The sequence below is a fragment of the Lissotriton vulgaris genome, chromosome 3_2 (genome assembly GCF_964263255.1).
Source record: "Lissotriton vulgaris chromosome 3_2, aLisVul1.2, whole genome shotgun sequence".
Lineage (NCBI taxonomy): Eukaryota > Metazoa > Chordata > Amphibia > Caudata > Salamandridae > Lissotriton > Lissotriton vulgaris.
This window is the reverse complement of record NC_141690.1, coordinates 293,419,803-293,439,966: the sequence shown is the minus strand read 5'-3', so window position 1 is coordinate 293,439,966 and position 20,164 is coordinate 293,419,803. Positions and strand designations below refer to the sequence as shown.

General features: G+C 46.6%; 1 protein-coding gene across 1 annotated transcript in view; it reads right to left on the bottom strand.

Moving 5' to 3' along the window:
• The window catches only part of LOC147725735 (uncharacterized), a 567,397-nt gene that overhangs the window by 230,645 nt on the left and 316,588 nt on the right, over positions 1-20,164 (bottom strand). Inside the window, exon 7 of the mRNA XM_086964485.1 lies at positions 337-399. Coding sequence (XP_086820611.1) covers positions 337-399 — 63 coding nt within the window. The remainder of the gene's footprint in view (positions 1-336; positions 400-20,164) is intronic.

The following is a 20,164-nucleotide window of genomic DNA, read 5'->3' as shown; positions in this document are numbered from 1 at the left end:
AACGAACAATGAACTGACTCGAAACCAGTGCTTACGTTTCTAGCATTGTGAAAAAGTGTTACTATGCATTAGTTTACATACATTATTGCACCAGCACTTCTCATTCATTGGCCTGATTGTTTCAACCATATTGTGCTATTCTGTGTAAAATATGTTTGACATTCTAACATTTAAAGATGTTTCAATAAAGAATGTTCACATTTTTCCTTGGAAGACATACTTTGGTTTACATTTTGACTGTTTGCTAATGCTGAAGGTCATAGACTACTGACCTGTATATTTTCTTGTCATTTAATACGTTTACAAAGGGTACATTTAAAAAATGCAGATACTCACGAGTGCAGCTTAATAAATCCGTCAGTGACGTTCTCTCCCTCTTCACTCAACAGACTCAGCTCCCTGTGAGAAACATTCGACATATTCACCTTGATGACAAGCAATTAAAAAAAGTCTGCATTATAGTATTCGAGTCAAGTGATGAATTCCTCATCACAATTCATCAGAAGATAACATTTCAAAAGCAGCAAAAACAAAAACAAATCGTGAGAATAATTAATTGCCAATGAAAGTGTTTTGTTATTCACTTTCTATCCATCCCTTTATGTGCTTAGGCGTGAAGTAACTCATTTGTGAGTTTTGAAAATTCTAGCTCTTTTGCCACGATAAATTTCAATTTAGACCCTAAATCAGAGGTCTTCAAACTTTTGGATGCCGAGCCCCCCCTGTCAAATTTTTCAGGCTTGAGGACTCCCTACCTGGCAAAAATTTCTAGAACTTGGTACTCCTCATCATCGATGAGCATAAACGCCCGCAGTTCCCACGGCAAATCATTTTTACGGTAGGGAAATATTATTAAACAGTGTTTAGCAAATCAAAAGTTTGTGGGTGACCATGGTTTGGAGTCACAGGCTTACTACACAGTTCAAACAGAAAGTCTCCAAAAAGAATTGTCCTACAATGCACAACAGTACTTTATTTTACCCAACCAAAACATAATTTGACAAACCTATTTGGATGATAACACATTTCTGAACTAGTATGATGCGTGTGCCTGTTTTTCTCCTGAGAGACGGTCAATTTGTGGATATATTTTTGCTACTGCCATCCTCAGGTTGTGCTCCACCTCAAGTCTTGAACGGTAATTTGTCTTTAATACTGCCAATGCTGAGAATGATAAGCTTAGAGGCAGAAGAGCTTTGACAGCAATGTTTGACAAACATGAATGTTCTTCAGACATTTTTCAGACAAAATTCCAACAATTGCAAAAACAACAAGTGATGGACTGATGCCCCATGGGAGTCAAGCTAGCCGGGCTGATGAGAGGTGTTACCTCGAAACCGCTCCGGTCCTCGGATGCTTGATTCCGTTCTGGGAAGGACATGGCTTTTGTAGTTCGGACTGGACTGTTCCCCTGGGGCACAGGGTCAGAGCTGATTTGCATATCGCCATTGTCTAACCCAGGGTGGTGTGGAGTGCAAAAAAACGATGGATTTGGGCCCAGATCTTTGGACTGGGATGAGTGTGTGACATTGATCCACATTCGGTCCATCACCTGTTGTGTTTGCATATTCCGCCCTAAGTGCGCTGGGGATGCCCAGACGTGGGTCCCAGGCACTCCACACCACTGGAGTCAAGCTAGCCGGGCTGATGAGAGGTGTTACCTCGAAACCGGTCCGGTCCTCGGATGCTTGATTCCGTTCTGGGAAGGACATGGCTTTTGTAGTTCGGACTGGACTGTTCCCATGGGGCACAGGGTCAGAGCTGATTTGCATATCGCCATTGTCTAACCCAGGGTGGTGTGGAGTGCAAAAAAACGATGGATTTGGGCCCAGATCTTTGGACTGGGATGAGTGTGTGACATTGATCCACATTCGGTCCATCACCTGTTGTGTTTGCATATTCCGCCCTAAGTGCGCTGGGGATGACCAGACGTGGGTCCCAGGCACTCCACACCACTGGAGTCAAGCTAGCCGGGCTGATGAGAGGTGTTACCTCGAAACCGGTCCGGTCCTCGGATGCTTGATTCCGTTCTGGGAAGGACATGGCTTTTGTAGTTCGGACTGGACTGTTCCCATGGGGCACAGGGTCAGAGCTGATTTGCATATCGCCATTGTCTAACCCAGGGTGGTGTGGAGTGCAAAAAAATGATGGATTTGGGCCCAGATCTTTGGACTGGGATGAGTGTGTGACATTGATCCACATTCGGTCCATCACCTGTTGTGTTTGCATATTCCGCCCTAAGTGCGCTGGGGATGCCCAGACGTGGGTCCCAGGCACTCCACACCACTGGAGTCAAGCTAGCCGGGCTGATGAGAGGTGTTACCTCGAAACCGGTCCGGTCCTCGGATGCTTGATTCCGTTCTGGGAAGGACATGGCTTTTGTAGTTCGGACTGGACTGTTCCCATGGGGCACAGGGTCAGAGCTGATTTGCATATCGCCATTGTCTAACCCAGGGTGGTGTGGAGTGCAAAAAAACGATGGATTTGGGCCCAGATCTTTGGACTGGGATGAGTGTGTGACATTGATCCACATTCGGTCCATCACCTGTTGTGTTTGCATATTCCGCCCTAAGTGCGCTGGGGATGCCCAGACGTGGGTCCCAGGCACTCCACACCACTGGAGTCAAGCTAGCCGGGCTGATGAGAGGTGTTACCTCGAAACCGGTCCGGTCCTCGGATGCTTGATTCCGTTCTGGGAAGGACATGGCTTTTGTAGTTCGGACTGGACTGTTCCCATGGGGCACAGGGTCAGAGCTGATTTGCATATCGCCATTGTCTAACCCAGGGTGGTGTGGAGTGCAAAAAAACGATGGATTTGGGCCCAGATCTTTGGACTGGGATGAGTGTGTGACATTGATCCACATTCGGTCCATCACCTGTTGTGTTTGCATATTCCGCCCTAAGTGCGCTGGGGATGCCCAGACGTGGGTCCCAGGCACTCCACACCACTGGAGTCAAGCTAGCCGGGCTGATGAGAGGTGTTACCTCGAAACCGGTCCGGTCCTCGGATGCTTGATTCCGTTCTGGGAAGGACATGGCTTTTGTAGTTCGGACTGGACTGTTCCCATGGGGCACAGGGTCAGAGCTGATTTGCATATCGCCATTGTCTAACCCAGGGTGGTGTGGAGTGCAAAAAAACGATGGATTTGGGCCCAGATCTTTGGACTGGGATGAGTGTGTGACATTGATCCACATTCGGTCCATCACCTGTTGTGTTTGCATATTCCGTCCTAAGTGCGCTGGGGATGCCCAGACGTGGGTCCCAGGCACTCCACACCACTGGAGTCAAGCTAGCCGGGCTGATGAGAGGTGTTACCTCGAAACCGGCCCGGTCCTCGGATGCTTGATTCCGTTCTGGAAAGGACATGGCTTTTGTAGTTCGGACTGGACTGTTCCCATGGGGCACAGGGTCAGAGCTGATTTGCATATCGCCATTGTCTAACCCAGGGTGGTGTGGAGTGCAAAAAAACGATAGATTTGGGCCCAGATCTTTGGACTGGGATGAGTGTGTGACATTGATCCACATTCGGTCCATCACCTGTTGTGTTTGCATATTCCGCCCTAAGTGCGCTGGGGATGCCCAGACGTGGGTCCCAGGCACTCCACACCACTGGAGTCAAGCTAGCCGGGCTGATGAGAGGTGTTACCTCGAAACCGGTCCGGTCCTCGGATGCTTGATTCCGTTCTGGGAAGGACATGGCTTTTGTAGTTCGGACTGGACTGTTCCCATGGGGCACAGGGTCAGAGCTGATTTGCATATCGCCATTGTCTAACCCAGGGTGGTGTGGAGTGCAAAAAAACGATGGATTTGGGCCCAGATCTTTGGACTGGGATGAGTGTGTGACATTGATCCACATTCGGTCCATCACCTGTTGTGTTTGCAAAATTCCAACAATGACATTTTGCTGAATTGCATCGTGAGAACGCGGTCACTCTGGACCACAATTAGGTCTCCCTGAAGGAGCAATGGGAGACGGGTACCTGCATCCACTAGAAATGGTTGAAATACCTAAACACTGACAAGATCAATGTCCCTAGGAAAGTTCTTTTCTAAACCGTCCCTGAGAGAAGTTAAATGATTTCTTATGACCTCAGCAGCACTTTCAAGTTCATATCCTGTGTCCTTAACAGCATTTAATGTATGAAGAGCATGTTCTGCCTCAGAGTCTGGTTGAGGAAAAAAATATGGGGAGCTCAATGGACTGGTTGAGATGAAAAGCAGAAACTTCCTTGGGTAGAAATTTGGGATTAGGCCTTAGAACCACTTTATTTTGATGGATTTGTAAAAATGGTCCTTGTATGGTTAGTGCCTGGAGCTCACCAACTTTTCTGAGAGATGTGATGGCTATGAGGAAGGCTACCTTCCAAGTGAGAAACTTTAGCTCACATTCGTGCAACGGTTCAAATGGTGGGCCCATGAGTCTTGTAAGGACTATATTTGGATTCCACATTGGAGAAGGTGGAAGCCTAGGATGGATGATTCTTTTGAGTCCTTCCTTAAAGGCATTGATAGCAGGTAATCGAAAAAAAGACAGGTGTTGTCTATTTTGTACGTAAGCAGCTATTGCAGAAAGGTGTAAGCGTATAGATGTATAAGCTAAATTATAATGCTGTAGATCTAATTGGTACCAAATGATGTTTTGAATTGAAACATCTAGTGGATTGATTTAATTGTTTGTGGAGTACATTACAAATCGTTTCTACTTTGCAGCGTAGCATGCTCTAGTGTTAGGGCGTCTAGCCTCTCCAATGACATTCATGCAGTCTGGCAGGAGAATAAGGTAGCCGAACTCTATGATTTCAGGTGCCAGATAACAAGGTTGAGTTGACTGGGATCTGGATGTCTTATCGCTCCATGGTTCTGAGTGAGAAGCTTGGGGGAGAGGGGCAGCTTTTGATGAGGAACTACTGATAGTTCCAGCAAGGTTGTCAACCAGGATTGTCGAGCCCATGTGGGAGCAACTAGGATCATTGTGAGGGGTTGTTGCTTGAGCTTCTGAACTACTAATGGAATTAGTGAGAGAGGTGGAAAAGTGTAAGCAAATATCCTTGACCTGCTGTGGTGACTCCGAATGGGAGAACCTTGAACTGATAGTGTAGGCCGTCCACTGTAAACCTTAGGTATTTCCTGTGAGCAGGGTGTATGGGAATATGGAAGTAGGCGTCCTTGAGGACTAATGTGGCAAGGAAGTCGCCTTGTTAAAGTAGTGGAAGGACTTGTTGAAGAGTGATCATGTGAAAATGATCCAACTGTATGTAGATATTGAGAGGTCTGAGGTCCAGTATTGGTCTGAGAGTACCATCCTTTTTGGGTATTAGAATGTACAGGGAGTTACCCCCTGGCCCTTGATGCTCTAGCTGAAATGGTTCTATTGCATGCTTTTGAAGCAGTGAAAGAACTTCCTGTTTGAGGAGTGATAGATGTTCCATGGACATTGGATGCTGTTTGGGTGGTATATTGGGGGGAGTTGCGGCACGTTCCAGGCAGTAACCATACTGGATAATTTGTCTTACACACCTGTCTATAGTGATGGAGTCCCAGACAGGTTGGGACTGTGAGAGTCTTCCTCCGACTGGAGTGGAGTGGTCTGGAGGGAGCAGAGGGAAGTCATTGTTTGATAGTGGGGGAGGTACGATTGTTGTAACCTCAACCTCTCCTTTTGTTATTATTTCCCCTGTACTGTTGTGTTTGATTTTAGATTCAGATTAAATTTCCAAGTGCATGCCCTTATATAGGTACAATTTGTGTTGCCCTTATATAGGCATAGTAATCTAGTCCTTATTTAGGCATAACCCATGCTGCCCAAATACAGGCATGGCTACTTCTATCCGTTCATCTGTGTCACAGCGATTTCTTGGAAAACCAGACACTTAAGCCGTTAGGGACTTCTCCTTGCTTTGTGGTAAAATTAATTTACCTATACTTAATTTCTATGCGGTAAAGTTCAATAAAATAACTCAATCAAAAATAAGAGGCAGAGTCCGTGGCATCTGAGTTTATAAGGGTTTTATTCCATAAAATGGAATTGGTTCGAACCAGGTATCATGTTCCATCACCACGAAGGTTCAGGAAGGGATAGACAATGCTTTATTAACAGAGTACAATATATATAGTAAATGCATATGATGGTGATGGATACAGAAGGCGTAACAGCTGAGAGAAAAGAGATAAGAACACATGTGCATAACAGAAGGCGTGCACGAGGGCGTACACGGAGGTGTGTGCTAGAAACGTCACATGAAAGTGTCACAAGTGGGTGGATCCATAGAGGAATCCTGCAATGTCAGCAGAAATATATGGCAGAGATGCGCGCGCAGGCAGCTTGACGTGTAATTGACGTGGAACTGGAGGGTGAAGGGGACTTGACATTTAGCTCTACATGAGGAGACAGAAGTCTGGAGTGTCAGAACAACCTAATCCCAAATCATATCTGATATCTTGTGTTTGAGGAACTGTATTATCTAGAAGGAAAGGTCTCTCGGGCAAAGGCTATTCTATACTGACTGTAGTGCGTGCATATGTGACTACGTGTCTACGTGTAATGCGAGGGGGCCATGGGCCTACCATGGTAACAGGAGCAATGAATTACTTGCATGGAGACAGAAAGGCCGGGCCCTTTGCACTGCAGCTGGGGAGATGTTTACCTAAATCACTAGACAGGAATGTATTTTCGAGGAGCGGAGCAGATAACTTGAAGGCAAAATACAGTCTTTGGCAGGCAAGCAGGCCGAGCCTGGCACCGCTCGCCGCGCAGGGAGTAAGGTAAAGGTCAGGGATACAGAGCCAGGCTGCAGCTTTCAGAGGCAGAAGGCAGAAAGGACTCGATGGCAGAAATCAGGGCCTAGCTCACCAGAGCCAGGAAAACGTGAAAGTGCACCATGTAAAGACGGTGGCAAGGCATACTTAGGAACTGAATTATCGACCCATTCATGGTGGATCTGGAAGAGGACATGTTAACGTTGGACGCAAATGTATTTGCGTCTTCATAGCTGATTGCGGAGGGAACATACATGTACTTGAAGCACATACATGGAGCCGTTGGGGTCTACGTTAGGGGACACAATGACCATAAAAATTCATATTACCTCATTCCCGCCTTGTCCCCTACGGACCCTTCATGATACCTCAATCTTCATTAGTCCATCTATTTGTTCATATAACATCATTTGCTCTTCCTTTTTCAAACGGGATTTAGAACTTGGACTTGGATGAGGAAAACATGATGTGGCGCACAAGCCGCAAATCGCTGGCCCACACTGTAAACATAGGCAGCAACTGAATACTATGAGAAGGGTTATTCCGAGGAAGGATAGGACTTTCCATCCCCAGGCGGACAACACGCTCCAGAACCAACCAGACCAAGTCCAGGTGCCTGGATTCTGGTGTATCTGACTCGCAATCCTGTGGAGACGGGTTATGGCTCTATATACTGAGGGTGCATTTTCTGGAATGAAAACACAGCAACTCGATCCGATGACTCTACAAGCTCCGCCCCTATCTGCCAGGATGACGTCAAGAACGAGACGATTTTGAAGAACAACAATCCGCATAGCAGACTGCTCCTCTGTTAAGTTACCTAGGGCGGAAGTAGTTTCATTCACTACTGCTTCAAGGGTTCTGGTTAAGTGACGTATTGATTTGCTGTTGAAGACAGCTCCTAAATAGGGAAAGAAACCTTTATTGAAATCTGTATATTGCTCCCATGCCGTTTCAGTATAGTCGACAATCGGGAGCTCTCTCTTGGGTCTATTGTGTACTAGATGGGAGTTCCTATGATAATCAGGAGGAGCTAGAAAAACAGGTGGCAGAAGGAATGCAATGTAACAAGTACCATCCCAATGAAATAGGAATGACGGGATGTTTTGAATGTAGACTTGCCTTTATCACTAAATTCGATTACAGTAGTACATTGGCTATGACCTAGGTGTATTGAACCATTCTTCCTGACACATAATTCGCCTTTGACTGGTAATACTGACATAGCGGGCAAGACTGGTTCGGTTTCGGACTGGACATTCAGAATCATGAGGTTAAGTGTAAAATTACCTAATCCATATACTTCGTTTTCTAGATCAGTCCCTGTCCTTTGGGGAAGGCCCTCCTTGTCAGGGAAACATACTTTATGTAGAACTGTATTCAGATTTCCCCATACCCAGTTGCCTTGGTAAACTACAGAATCAGAATCCAAAGAATTCATTAAACTAAACCATGCACCACAGGAACCATTGTGTGTGAACGGGTAGGGAAAGAGGGGCAGAACTCCCTTGTACTTCTGATAGGGAGGGAGTCGGCCACATATCCAGCAATTGGTAGCATTGTTGGTCTGATGAGAATGGTGTAACATACTAATGAACGTATTGTTGCGCAGCGCAAGTCGGTAAGATAACTCGTGCGGGGGCAGTTCACTGAAGGTATGCTCGACAGTGTCATTTGAAAAAGAATGTGCACGTGTGAAAATAGGAAAATATATGTGGAGCAATATGCTTGCAGCAATAATCATAAGGCTCAGAAAAAACATAATCAATAATGTCACGATGCAGTGACTACGGAGAGATTTACAATATTCATGTTTCTCGATCTGGTTCTGTCTCTCTATTGGGGTCTAGCGGGTACATGTCAGGAACTTGTCTAACCGATTCACCTAGGGGAGGACTTAAACAATTAAACTGTCTGACTTGCTAGACCTCAATTTCATGCGAAATTTCTGAGAAGAAGTTTTCTCTACCAGGGGAATTTTAGTATCAGTCTTTGGAATGGGGCAGGGCTGGAAAACTGTCTCTGGCGAGAGTCCATGGTATTTCTTGATATGACTGGAGTGGAGCCAGCCCTTGCGGCCCTCCACTTTCACGGCTGTCCTTGTTGTTAATAACACAAGCTTCGGCTCCTGCCAACGGGGCTCCAGCGGACTCCTCCTGTCGAAGTTCCTCACGAACACCAAGTCCCCCGGAACAATCTCGTGTGGCTTCACCTCGGTGTTGTCGGGAAAGGCTGCAGCTACCTGTGAACGACATGATTGTAGTGCAGACATCAAGGAAGCAAGGTAATCTGTCAGCATATTACAGTCAACATTGGTTATTTTACGAGGCAGAGGCGTCCCCCACATATTCGGTGGCCTACCAAAGACCACCTCATACGGGGATAGCCCTGTTCTTGAGTGTGCGATCATTCTCATGTAGAAGAGTGCAACTGGTAAAGCTACTATCCAATCAACTCCTTTCTCTCTACATATCTTTGCAAGGCGAGTTTTCAGGGTCTGGTTATGTCTCTCTACGAGACCTGCTGCTTCGGGATGTCGGACACAATGGAACTTCCACTGATATCCTAGCAGGAGGGATACCTGCTTCATGAGCTCGGACGAGAATGGCTGTCCATTATCTGAGTACACGATACGGGGCAAACCATACCGTGGGAAGAATTCACGTACCAGCTGCTTGGCAGTGGTCGGAGCAGTGTAATCTGGGACTGGATATGCTTCTGTCCAACGGGAAAGTGCACATACAACTACGAGGACATATTTGAATCCTCGACAACGTTCCATCTGGATATAATCCATCTGGAGGACTTCAAAAGGATGATCGGGAGGATGAAATCCACCTTGCTCTACGGGAATGCCTTTACCTGGGTTGAACTGACAACAGATCATGCAAGTACGCACTTTCTGTTTGGCTGCTGCTCGTAAATGCTTATTGAACCAAAGGTTTTGAATACTGTCTAACATGGCTTTTTCTCCTAAATGTGCAGGACTATGTATAGTGTTAATGATAACTTGAACCATAGAGTCGGGGAGAAACCATGTGGCTTTCCCCTTCGTCATCCATCCCTGGTCTGTCTGGATCCCTCCTAGTTCAGTCCATTTCTTGATTTCGTCTGGTGTAGCATGTGTCTGTATGTCGATTACATCTAGGACGGGATCTTTAACTGCCATACAATGCGTCGGTGTCGGGACTATTGTCTTTGTCATATCAATTGCGTGAGTCTGAGTCTGAGCTGTATGCTTGGCTGTTCGATCTGCCAGGTCGTTACCCTGGGAAATGGTATCTGAGACTTTCGTATGTGCTTTGCATTTCATGATGGATATTGCTGTAGGCAAATGTATTGCGTCTAACAGAGCCTGAATGAGGGGACCGTGCTGGATTTTGGCTCCGTGAGAGGTCAAGAAACCTCTCTCTCGCCAGAGTACACCGAAGTCGTGTACGACTCCAAATGCATAACGTGAATCTGTATATATGTTAACTCTCTTGTTCTTTGCTTGAATACATGCTTGAGTCAGAGCAATGAGCTCTGCTGCTTGAGCTGACAAGGTGTCAATACGATGTGTTTCTAAGACTTCGGTTTCTGTCGTGACTGCGTAGGCGGCCACTAACTCTCCTGTGCTTGTTCTCATACATGAACCATCCACATAAAGTGTCAGGTCAGGATCTAGTAATGCGATGTCTGTCAAGTCTTGTCTGGGTTTCGTCGTAATGGTAATGACTTCAATACAATCATGTGCCAAAGGGTCTGTCTCACTTAGTGGCAAGAGTGTAGCAGGATTTAGTGTATTGCAACGTCTGATTTCTATGTGTGGCTGAAACAATGTCAATTCATAACCTGTCAGTCGTGCTATAGTCAAGTGTTGAGTCTGTGTTCTGTTTAAAAGAACTTCCACGGAATGTGGAATCTGTACTGTCAATTGGTGTCCTAATACTATGGAATCACTTTGTCTAATCGCTAGAGCTGTTGCTGCAACTGACTTTAAGCACGCAGGCAGAGCCTGGGCTACTGGATCTAATGTACTAGAAAAATAAGCACACGGTTTGTGTGAACCTGCTTGATCCTGGGTGAGTACTGACAATGCAGTACCTTCTCGTTCTGTGACAAAAAGTGTGAAAGGTTTGCTATAACATGGTGTCGCTAAAACAGGTGCTTGACATAAGGCTTTCTTTAAGTCGTCAAAAGCTTGTGTATGTTCCTGAGTCCATGGGAGGACAGTCGAAGACGCTGCCTCTTGAGTTGTCAATTGTATGAGTGGCTTGGCTAGAAATGCATACTGAGGGATCCATTGTCTACAGTAAGAAGTGAGGCCTATAAAGGCCCGTACCTCCTTTTGTGTCTTGGGTTGTGACATGTTTACAATTAATTGGATACGATCAGGTGTTAGCTGTCTCCCCCCTTTGGACAGCAAGTGCCCAAGGTACACCACTTGCTGAACACAGAATTGTAGCTTCGAAGGAGACACCTTGTGTCCCTTGTCAGCAAAGAAATGCAAAACTGTCAGTGATGCTTGTTCACATTCAGGTTCGCTACGGGCGGTGATCAATAGATCGTCGACGTACTGGAGCAGGGCAGTGTTGTCAGGCATGTGAATACTGTCAAGTTGTCTTTTCAATGCTTGGCTGTAGATGCTGGGGCTTTCTGTGAATCCTTGAGGTGCGCGTGCAAATTTGAAGCTTCGGCCATTTAAACAGAATCCGAAAAGATATTGGCTTTCTGGATCAATTGGGACACTAAAGAAGGCGTTCTTCAGATCAATTACAGTAAAGAACGTCGCTTCGGAATCAATGGCAGTCAAAAGTGACGAAATGTCTGGAACCACGGGATATTGTGGCACAATGCATTTATTCAATTCTCGTAAATCGATAACTAATCGATAAACGGGAGGTGCGTTTGGATCAGTACGTTTAAGAATCGGAATGATAGGGGAATTACATAAATTCGAGTCGGTTTCTACAACCACTCCTTGTGCAATGAGCTCGTCAATGATTTTCAGTAAAGCCACTACAGCATCTGGTGGTAACTTGTGTTGTTGGATTCGTGGCAAAACGACACCTTGTTTCAGTGTGACTCGATATGGTGTAATGTGCATACAACCTACATCAGTGGGGCCTTGTGCCCATAAATGTGCAGGAACATTCTGTAACCTGGGATCAATGTCTCTCAACACGTAGTGACCTTTAAAGTCACGCAAAAACAATCTTACTCCTTCCGGAGAGCAACAAATCACAGCTCCTAGAGCTTTCAGTGTCTTGATACCTAGCAAGTTTTCTGGACATGATTTCGTGAGCAACAAATCTGTAGTGCGAGACAACGGACCAACTGAAAGGGGAACTGGTTTTGATACTTCATTTATAATAGGCTTTCCTGAAAATCCAAGGGAAACATTCTGTGAGCCTGAGAGGGGTGCCCCTGGGACTTCATTATGACTTATCGTTGTTCTGCTTGCCCCTGTGTCAATCAAAAACTTTCTATCTTTCCCTAATACTTGACTATGTACATAAGGACCCTCTTGATCTACAGGAACCTCAATAAGAGGCAAGCCAACCTCCCTCTCTAGGCTGTTTCATGTGTATCGCTGATAATCAGGGTAATCAGTTTGTGCATACTGGTACATCTGCTGTGTTGCATGTTGTGTTGCGGCAATCGGTTGTGGCTGTGGTACCGCTACGGTCTGTACTGTCTGTTGTGAAGCATGCATAGGCTGTACATTCTGTGGAACGGATTGTTGGACCTGGTCCTGTCTAGGAGGACGCGGTCTCTCTTTAGTTTTACCTGTGGCTATGTTGTGTTTCAAAACGGCACAATCATTAATATAGTGACCTGGCTGTTTACAATAGTTGCATGTCCCTTTAACAGGAGTTGTTGAATTATTGGACTGTGTCATGCCCTTTTTATGACCGTCAACAGGAACTGACTGAGCAACGAGCATTTTCATTTTCGTGTCTTTCATACGTCTCTGTTCGTGGTCATGTTCTTCCCTGATTCTGTTCTGGTGGTACTGTAACATTTGTACCATTTGTGAAGGTGTGTTAGCTTGCCATGTGCTCTCGACTTTCAGAACACGATTCTTAACTTGGGGCAGAGAATTCTCAACTAACTTGGATACAAAAAGGTGCGGGTATGACTCGCTACTTGGCTTCAGGCCACTATTTATAACAAAACATTTCTCAAATCGGGAATAAAAATCACTAGTGTCTTCATCGGGTTTCTGTTTGCAGGCTGAGATTGCATCCCAGTCCTCCTTTTTAGTTGCTAATAATCGTGGCAAAACCTGTACTAACAATCCGGGTAATGCTTTAGTTTTGTCCCCAAGACCCAATCCTGGGGTTCGACCATTTTCTTCATTTTCTAATGCAGCCCAATCTATCTTCTTGTCTCCCACCTCCCATTCTTTTTCTTTGAGTTTCTCGTAAATACCAGCAGGCAATAGTACTTTCAATATTTTCATAATGTCGGGATAGGTATAATCTCCCATGAGTAGCATGTCTTTTATTTCACGGTGAAAACCTGCAGGGTCTTTATCATGACTGGGCACTATTTTCTTCATTTCCAATAATTCCATTTTAGTGATGGGCGTGTATACAAACACACGTCTAAGAGTATTATCATCATTCCTGACTGGGTGCACTTCTCGTAGGGGATTCTGTCTGTCTATGTAAAACATTTTTCTTTCTAGGAGTGGGACTGGAACAAACTGTGGATTCAAGAAGGCACTATATCTGTGTCGGTATTCTAAAATTACTTTAATTAAATCGGTACCCAGGCCTCTCCATTTATTCATGAGTAGTTCTATTAATACATCAGGTAGGGGACCTGGATCAGAGTGTTGGCTCTTATACAACGTAAGGAGGTGTTGTATCATGTACATACCAGCTAGTCGCTGTTCGTCTGGGGAAAGATTCAAAAAGGTTTGCGCTACTGTGTCATCATTATATGTATCTGAATTGTCAGCCCATTGTACTGCTGACCTTGCTAATTCTTGTTCATCCATGGAACTGAGTACATGGTACCCCATTCGTTCTTGAAGTATTTTATCGGTAGCCTGAAATAGATGTTCAGGAGTCTTCGGGTTTGACATGGCAGAGTGAAAAAGTCTCCTGCTTTCTGGACGTAATGTTTTACTAAAAGGTCTACCCTTTCCTACATATGCTATCATACCCGTATTTTCAGGCTCATCCTCCTCTGAGGATTTATTCTCGTCTGATTCTGCTTCCCTTTCAGCTTTCTCTTTTGCATGGAATACTATTATTTCTTTACGTATTTTCCTGTACATGGCCTCTATACATTTTTGTTTATCATGTTTTCCGTCTGCAATATTCTGACCCCATGTGGTTAGTACCTCCATTTCTTCTTTATTTACACCAGGCCGGTCTCGTTCTCTTATGGTACAGTTTATGAGGAATCTTAATAGCACCCCTTGAGTGTCTACTTTCTGATGTGACATGGCCTCGTCGATACATTCCTGACCCCTCCCAGTCTGAACAAAATGGTATATCCTGTCTAGATGATCTCGCATTCCTGGAAATAGAACCAAGAAGTTTGCAGCACGTCTTATGCGTATTGAGGCTAATATCATGCAACCGTCTTTGCCTGGTATTTGGTCATATCTACAGTCTGTAAGAAGCTCTTTAAGTTTTTCCGCTGCGATTGGTTTCGGAGTACGTTCTCTAATAGTTAATCGGTGTACTGGTGGCGGAGTATGGTAACCTCCTGATGCACCTCCTGAGGCGGAGGCTTGAGCATGATCTGTCTGTAGGGTCGTGTCAGGCCCAAAAGGATTGAGCGGATTAATAGGGGGTGCAGAAGTGGTGGAGGAGTGGCCTGTCGTTCGGGAAGGCGGGCTGTGGGTGGTATAGGTGCAGGTGGAACATTAGTATATTCGGGAGCTACGTCGTCTAAATAGGAAGAAAGAAAAATATCTGCTGCGGGTTTGTGACGTAATTTAGTCGGAACCAATGGAGGGGGCAGATCTTTCGGGATTTCCGGGGTCGCCTTAGGCAGGCCCTCGGCCAGGACTGGATACAATCCTGTCATAATGGCGTTACTTCGCCTATCGTGTTGTTCCATTCTAACTCGTTCTCCTTCTTCTAGTAGTTCTTTTTCTTTGGCTTTTTCAGAATCCTCTTGTGGAGCGGGATTTAGGGCGGGCCGGAATAACAGGCGTGGAGGCCGTATGAAGTGCGCTATGATTAGCGAAAACTTTATTGTTCACATAAACGAAACATAGGTCGTGGAATGAAAGGGTCCGGGGTCGTAGAGATGAGGTATCCGGGGTCCGGGAGGGTTCCGTGGGGAAGGTTACGGCTGGGCTGTGGTCGTCTTTTCGTCGTCGTGTAGAAGTGGTGCGTCCCTCGGAGGAAAAAGAGAACGGAAACAGGGCGGTTAGTTCAGAGGTCACAAAACTTCTCTCAGTTCTATCACCAGCACCTGGGTCGTGAATGGAAGGGATTGGATAGGACGTGATGGGGTTGGGGTTGCGGGAAGAGGTGAAAGGGTAGGGGTGAGCATAGGCGTGAACGAGACGGGAAATAGTGCGAAGTACTATACAGAGTCGGTGCACGTTTATACAGTGAAAAGTGCTTCAGGGCGCTATTTACACTATGTACACCTCTACCAGTGGAAATAGGGGAAAATGGTAACGAGTTACTCACATGCCCCGCCGTAACTCTCCTGTGAGTTACGGCCGCTCTCCAGCCACCTCCTGAGGACGCCACCAGTCCTCACACCAAACGTCTTCCTCGTCTGCTTCTTCGTTCCGGTCCTTCGGTCCTTCCGCTGCTGGTTCTCCGGGGTCTGCTAACTCCTGCCACGAGCTCGCTGTTGGGAACCCCGAGTCGTTTGGATCGCCGGCTTTTCTACTCTCTTGCCTGTATCCGGTCGAAGAACTTCCGGGGTTAGGCGGGTTCACTTCCGGTCCTTCGCTAGGGACCCAACTTCCGGGGTCATGGAGGGACGTTTCCAATCTGTCCCGATTCGGAGTTATCGGTGGAGCCTGTGGGAAGACAGAGAGACGAGTAGTTCCGGAGGGGTAAGAGTCCATAGCGTTCCGTTGTGCCCCCGATGTAGGGACCAACCCTTCACATTCCCTTCCCCTAGGAGTGTTTCTTGTAGGGCTGGTAGGTGGCGGATATCGGGACAAATAGTCTGCGTTGCCCTGTTCCAGGCCTTTCCGGTGTAGTGTTCGGAAACGAAAAGGCTGGAGGGAAAGAAACCAACGAAGCACTCGGTCATTGTGTCCTCTATTGCGAGCCATCCATTCAAGGGGAGCGTGATCAGTATACAAAATGAATTCTCTACCGTCAAGGTAGTAGCGAAGGCTTTCCACGGCCCACTTGATAGCGAGTGCTTCCTTTTCGACAACGGAGTAGTTGATTTCTCTGGGAAATAGCTTTCTGCTAAGATACAGAATGGGTTTCTCCGCACCTTCCGAATCCTTTTGGGACAGAACAGCCCCTAAACCTTGGTCCGATGCATCAGTTTGCAAAATAAAAGGCTGACTATAGTCGGGGCTCATCAATACAGGCTCAGAAGTCAAAGCATTCTTTAGAACATTGAAGGCTTGCTGAAGTACAGGAGACGGTTGTTGGAGGATTTCTTCTGTTTTTGCAGTCTTTTTGAGGAGGTCTGTAAGGGGAGCTGCTACTTGGGAAAAGTTGGGGATAAACCTCCTGTAATAGCCCAACATACCCAAGAAGGCACGGAGATCTTTTCGGGTTTTTGGAAATGGTATAGCCTGTATTGTTTTGACTTTGCTCTCTTGGGGCCGAATATGTCCTTCACCCAACAAATAACCAAGATATTTAACACTCTGTGCTGCTAATGTGGTTTTGGCTGGGTTAATGGTAAACCCGTACTTGCCCAAAGAGGAGACCACTGAATACAAGTGAGAAAGGTGTTGCTCCCAAGTGTCACTATAAATGACGATGTCATCAAGATAGGCGCCCGCATACGAAACATGGGGACGTAGGACTTGATTCATGGCCCTTTGAAAGGTCGCCGGAGCGCCGTGTAAGCCGAAGGGCATTACTTTGAACTGAAACAGGCCTTCAGGGGTGGAGAAGGCGGTCTTGTGCTTGTCCTCAGCTTTCAGTGGGATCTGCCAATAGCCTTTGCAGAGGTCAAGAGTGCTAATGTACTTTGCTTTGCCTATACGCTCAATCATCTCGTCCACACGGGGAAGAGGATAGGAATCAAAGGCGGAGATCTTATTCACCTCCCGGAAATCAATGCAAAATCGTGTAGAACCATCGGGTTTAGGGACCAAAACAATGGGCGAATTCCAGCTACTACTCGATGGTTCAATGATATTCATTTTAAGCATTTGATTCGTTTCTTCTTTGATAACAGCCCTACGGGCTTCTGGAATACGGTACGGTCGTTGCCGGACCGTTTTCCCTGGCTCAGTGTGAATGGCGTGTTCCACCACAGTGGTATGCCCCGGCAGGGTTGAAAAGACTGCTTGTAGGGGTACAAGTGAATGACAAAGTTCCCGTTTTTGGTGTTCCGTCAAACCAGTATCGAAACAACCTTCAAACAGGAAGGGTTCGTGGCCCGCTAAAACAGGGCGCGGTCCCTCCCACTTTTTGAGGAGGTTGATGTGATAGATTTGATTGGTTCCCCTGGTGGCATCTATTTCCACCTCGTAAGTGACTGGAGTCACTTGTCTCAGTACCGTAAACGGACCCTGCCACTGACCTAATAGCTTATGTTCTGAAGAGGGAATTAGTAGGAGTACCTGGTCTCCTGGGACAAACGTTCTGGGTTTGGTCCCCTTATCGTACTGGGTTTTCTGAGTGGACTGTGCGGCTACAAGATTCTGTTTGACAATTTCACGGATCTCACCCAAATGAGTCTTTAAATTTTCAATGTACTCTGGAAGAGGGCGGGTCCGATCCGGCTCGGCTTCCCAAGCTTCACGAGCCATGTCCAATAGCGTTCGGGGCGCCCTGCCATACAAGAGTTCATATGGGGAGTAGCCTGTACTACTTTGTACTTTACAGCGAATAGCGAAAAGAGCAAGGGGCAGCATTTCCTCCCATCGTTTACTCTCTAAGCCCAACAGTTTTTTTAGAGTGGTTTTTAAGGTGGCATTATAACGCTCGACTAAACCGTCGGTTTGTGGATGGTAAGCCGACGTTCTTATCTGCTTGATTCCCAAGGTAGAACAGACCTGGCGCATTAGCGAGGAAACAAAGGGGGTGCCCTGGTCGGTTAAAATCTCTCGGGGAAAACCTACTCTAGAAAAAATGGCAATAAGGGCTTTGGCTATATTCTGTGTTGTGGGTTGTCTGAGGGGAACTGCTTCGGGAAAGCGAGTGGCGTAGTCCACTAGCACTAGAGCGTACCTGCACCCACTTTTGGACGGCAACAGGGGTCCTATAAGATCCATTCCCACTCTAGAGAAAGGAACATCAATCAATGGTAGGGGTTGGAGAGGAACTCTTGGGGGTCGATACCGACTAGTCTTTTGGCATACCGGGCATTCTCTACAGTATCTTTTAATGTCGGCATACACTCCAGGCCAATAAAACTTCTCTAGAATAGCTTCCCCCGTTTTCTCGTCACTGAAGTGCCCTCCCAGTAAATGACTATGGGCCAAAAAGAGTACCTTCTCTCTAAATAGTCCTGGAATGATTAACTGGGCATTTTTCTGAGGACCCCCTTTTCTATACAGCAGTCCATTCTTTATGAAAAAATAAGGACCTACTTGTAATGGATCCTCGTTGGGAAGAGCCCGACCCCATGCATCTTGGAGAACCGGATCTTCCTGTTGAGCGGCCCGGAATTCTCTGTCGGTCTCCCAGGGATGAGTTTCCGGTTGTGCAGGACAAGCCAAGGAATATTCCCTTTTCTCTTTTTTCTTTTGGGTTTTGGACTTCAAAGGTTTTCCTGACTGTTCGATAGCAGGGGAGACTCCGGAAAAAGGTGCTTCAGCCCACCACTTCTTTAGGGAGTCCGTGGTATCCTGTAACAGGTGAGGCAGACCACTATAATCACTGCCTAATATCGCTTCCTCAGGAAGATTTGGAACCAGACCAACAGTTAAAGAGCTACCACTATTACTGGGGTGTTGTACATATACTTTGGCGGTTGGATAGCATTTCGTGTCTCCGTGGACACACTTGATGGCTACAGTTCCTGTCACCGGTTCCGGGGAGTGAGGGAGGTCTTGAGGTCTTAATACGCTATGTCTGCATCCTGTATCAGCAAGTGCCATCATTTTGTGTCCATTGATTTGTACAGGACAATGAAAGGGCGGGGGAGCGGAATCAGCACTGAAACACACATAGTTTTTAGCCACACCTATTTCCATCGGCTCTTCTTTTTGGGGGCATATACGAGCAATATGACCATACCCTCCACAATGATAACACTGTGGACCGGGAGGTGGCGCTCTTGGCATCACGGGATATGGCATTGGAGGTATCGTCTCCGGTTTACGAACTACAGGTGAAGGTCTTGGTGGCCGTACATGGTTGCCATGACTCGGCCTGGCAGGATGTTCTTCTTTTGCTCGTTGAGATTCTTGTGCTCGGTTGTACGCACTAGCAATTTCCACTGCGGTGTCCAGAGTAAGTCGGGCGTGTTGCCGAACCCACTTTTGGGTAGCAGGGTGTAGGGAGGTAAGGAACTGTTCCAAATAAATTTTGGCCATTATCTCATCTTTACTGGACGTGGCTGGTTTTAGCCACCGGTTAGCCAAATCTTTTATTCGGAAAGACAACGCCCGGGGATTTTCTTGTGGACCTTCCTTAGCTTGACGAAGACGAAGTCTATACGTCTCATCGTCAATTCCAAGCCGTTCTAGTATACAAGTCTTAATATCGTCATATGGGGTCGCACCCTGAATGTTTGCCTGTTGATACGCTGCTTGTAACTCCCCAGTGAGCAGGGGACCAAGGTAATGACCCCACCGGTCAGCGGGCCATGCGGCGGCCTGAGCCAAGCGTTCAAAGTTTGTGAAGAAGAAGTCTGGGTCTTCTCCAGCTACGTATTTCTGTAGTACAACAGAGGGAAGAGAGGCTAGTGGTTTTTGTTGGCCCATGACTGTTGCAAGTTTTTCAAGAGTCTTATCCTGAGCAGTACCCTGGCCTTTTAGAACATCATACAAGTGTCCTCGGTCATCTTCAGCGGTTTTCAGGAATTGTTCCATCAGTTTTCCTAGGTGTTCCTGGCCCTCCGCCAGTTGTTTGACCGCGGCCTCCATGCTTCCGGACGATCCCACTTCTGACACCAACTGTGGAGCGGGATTTAGGGCGGGCCGGAATAACAGGCGTGGAGGCCGTATGAAGTGCGCTATGATAAGCGAAAACTTTATTGTTCACATAAACGAAACATAGGTCGTGGAATGAAAGGGTCCGGGGTCGTAGAGATGAGGTATCCGGGGTCCGGGAGGGTTCCGTGGGG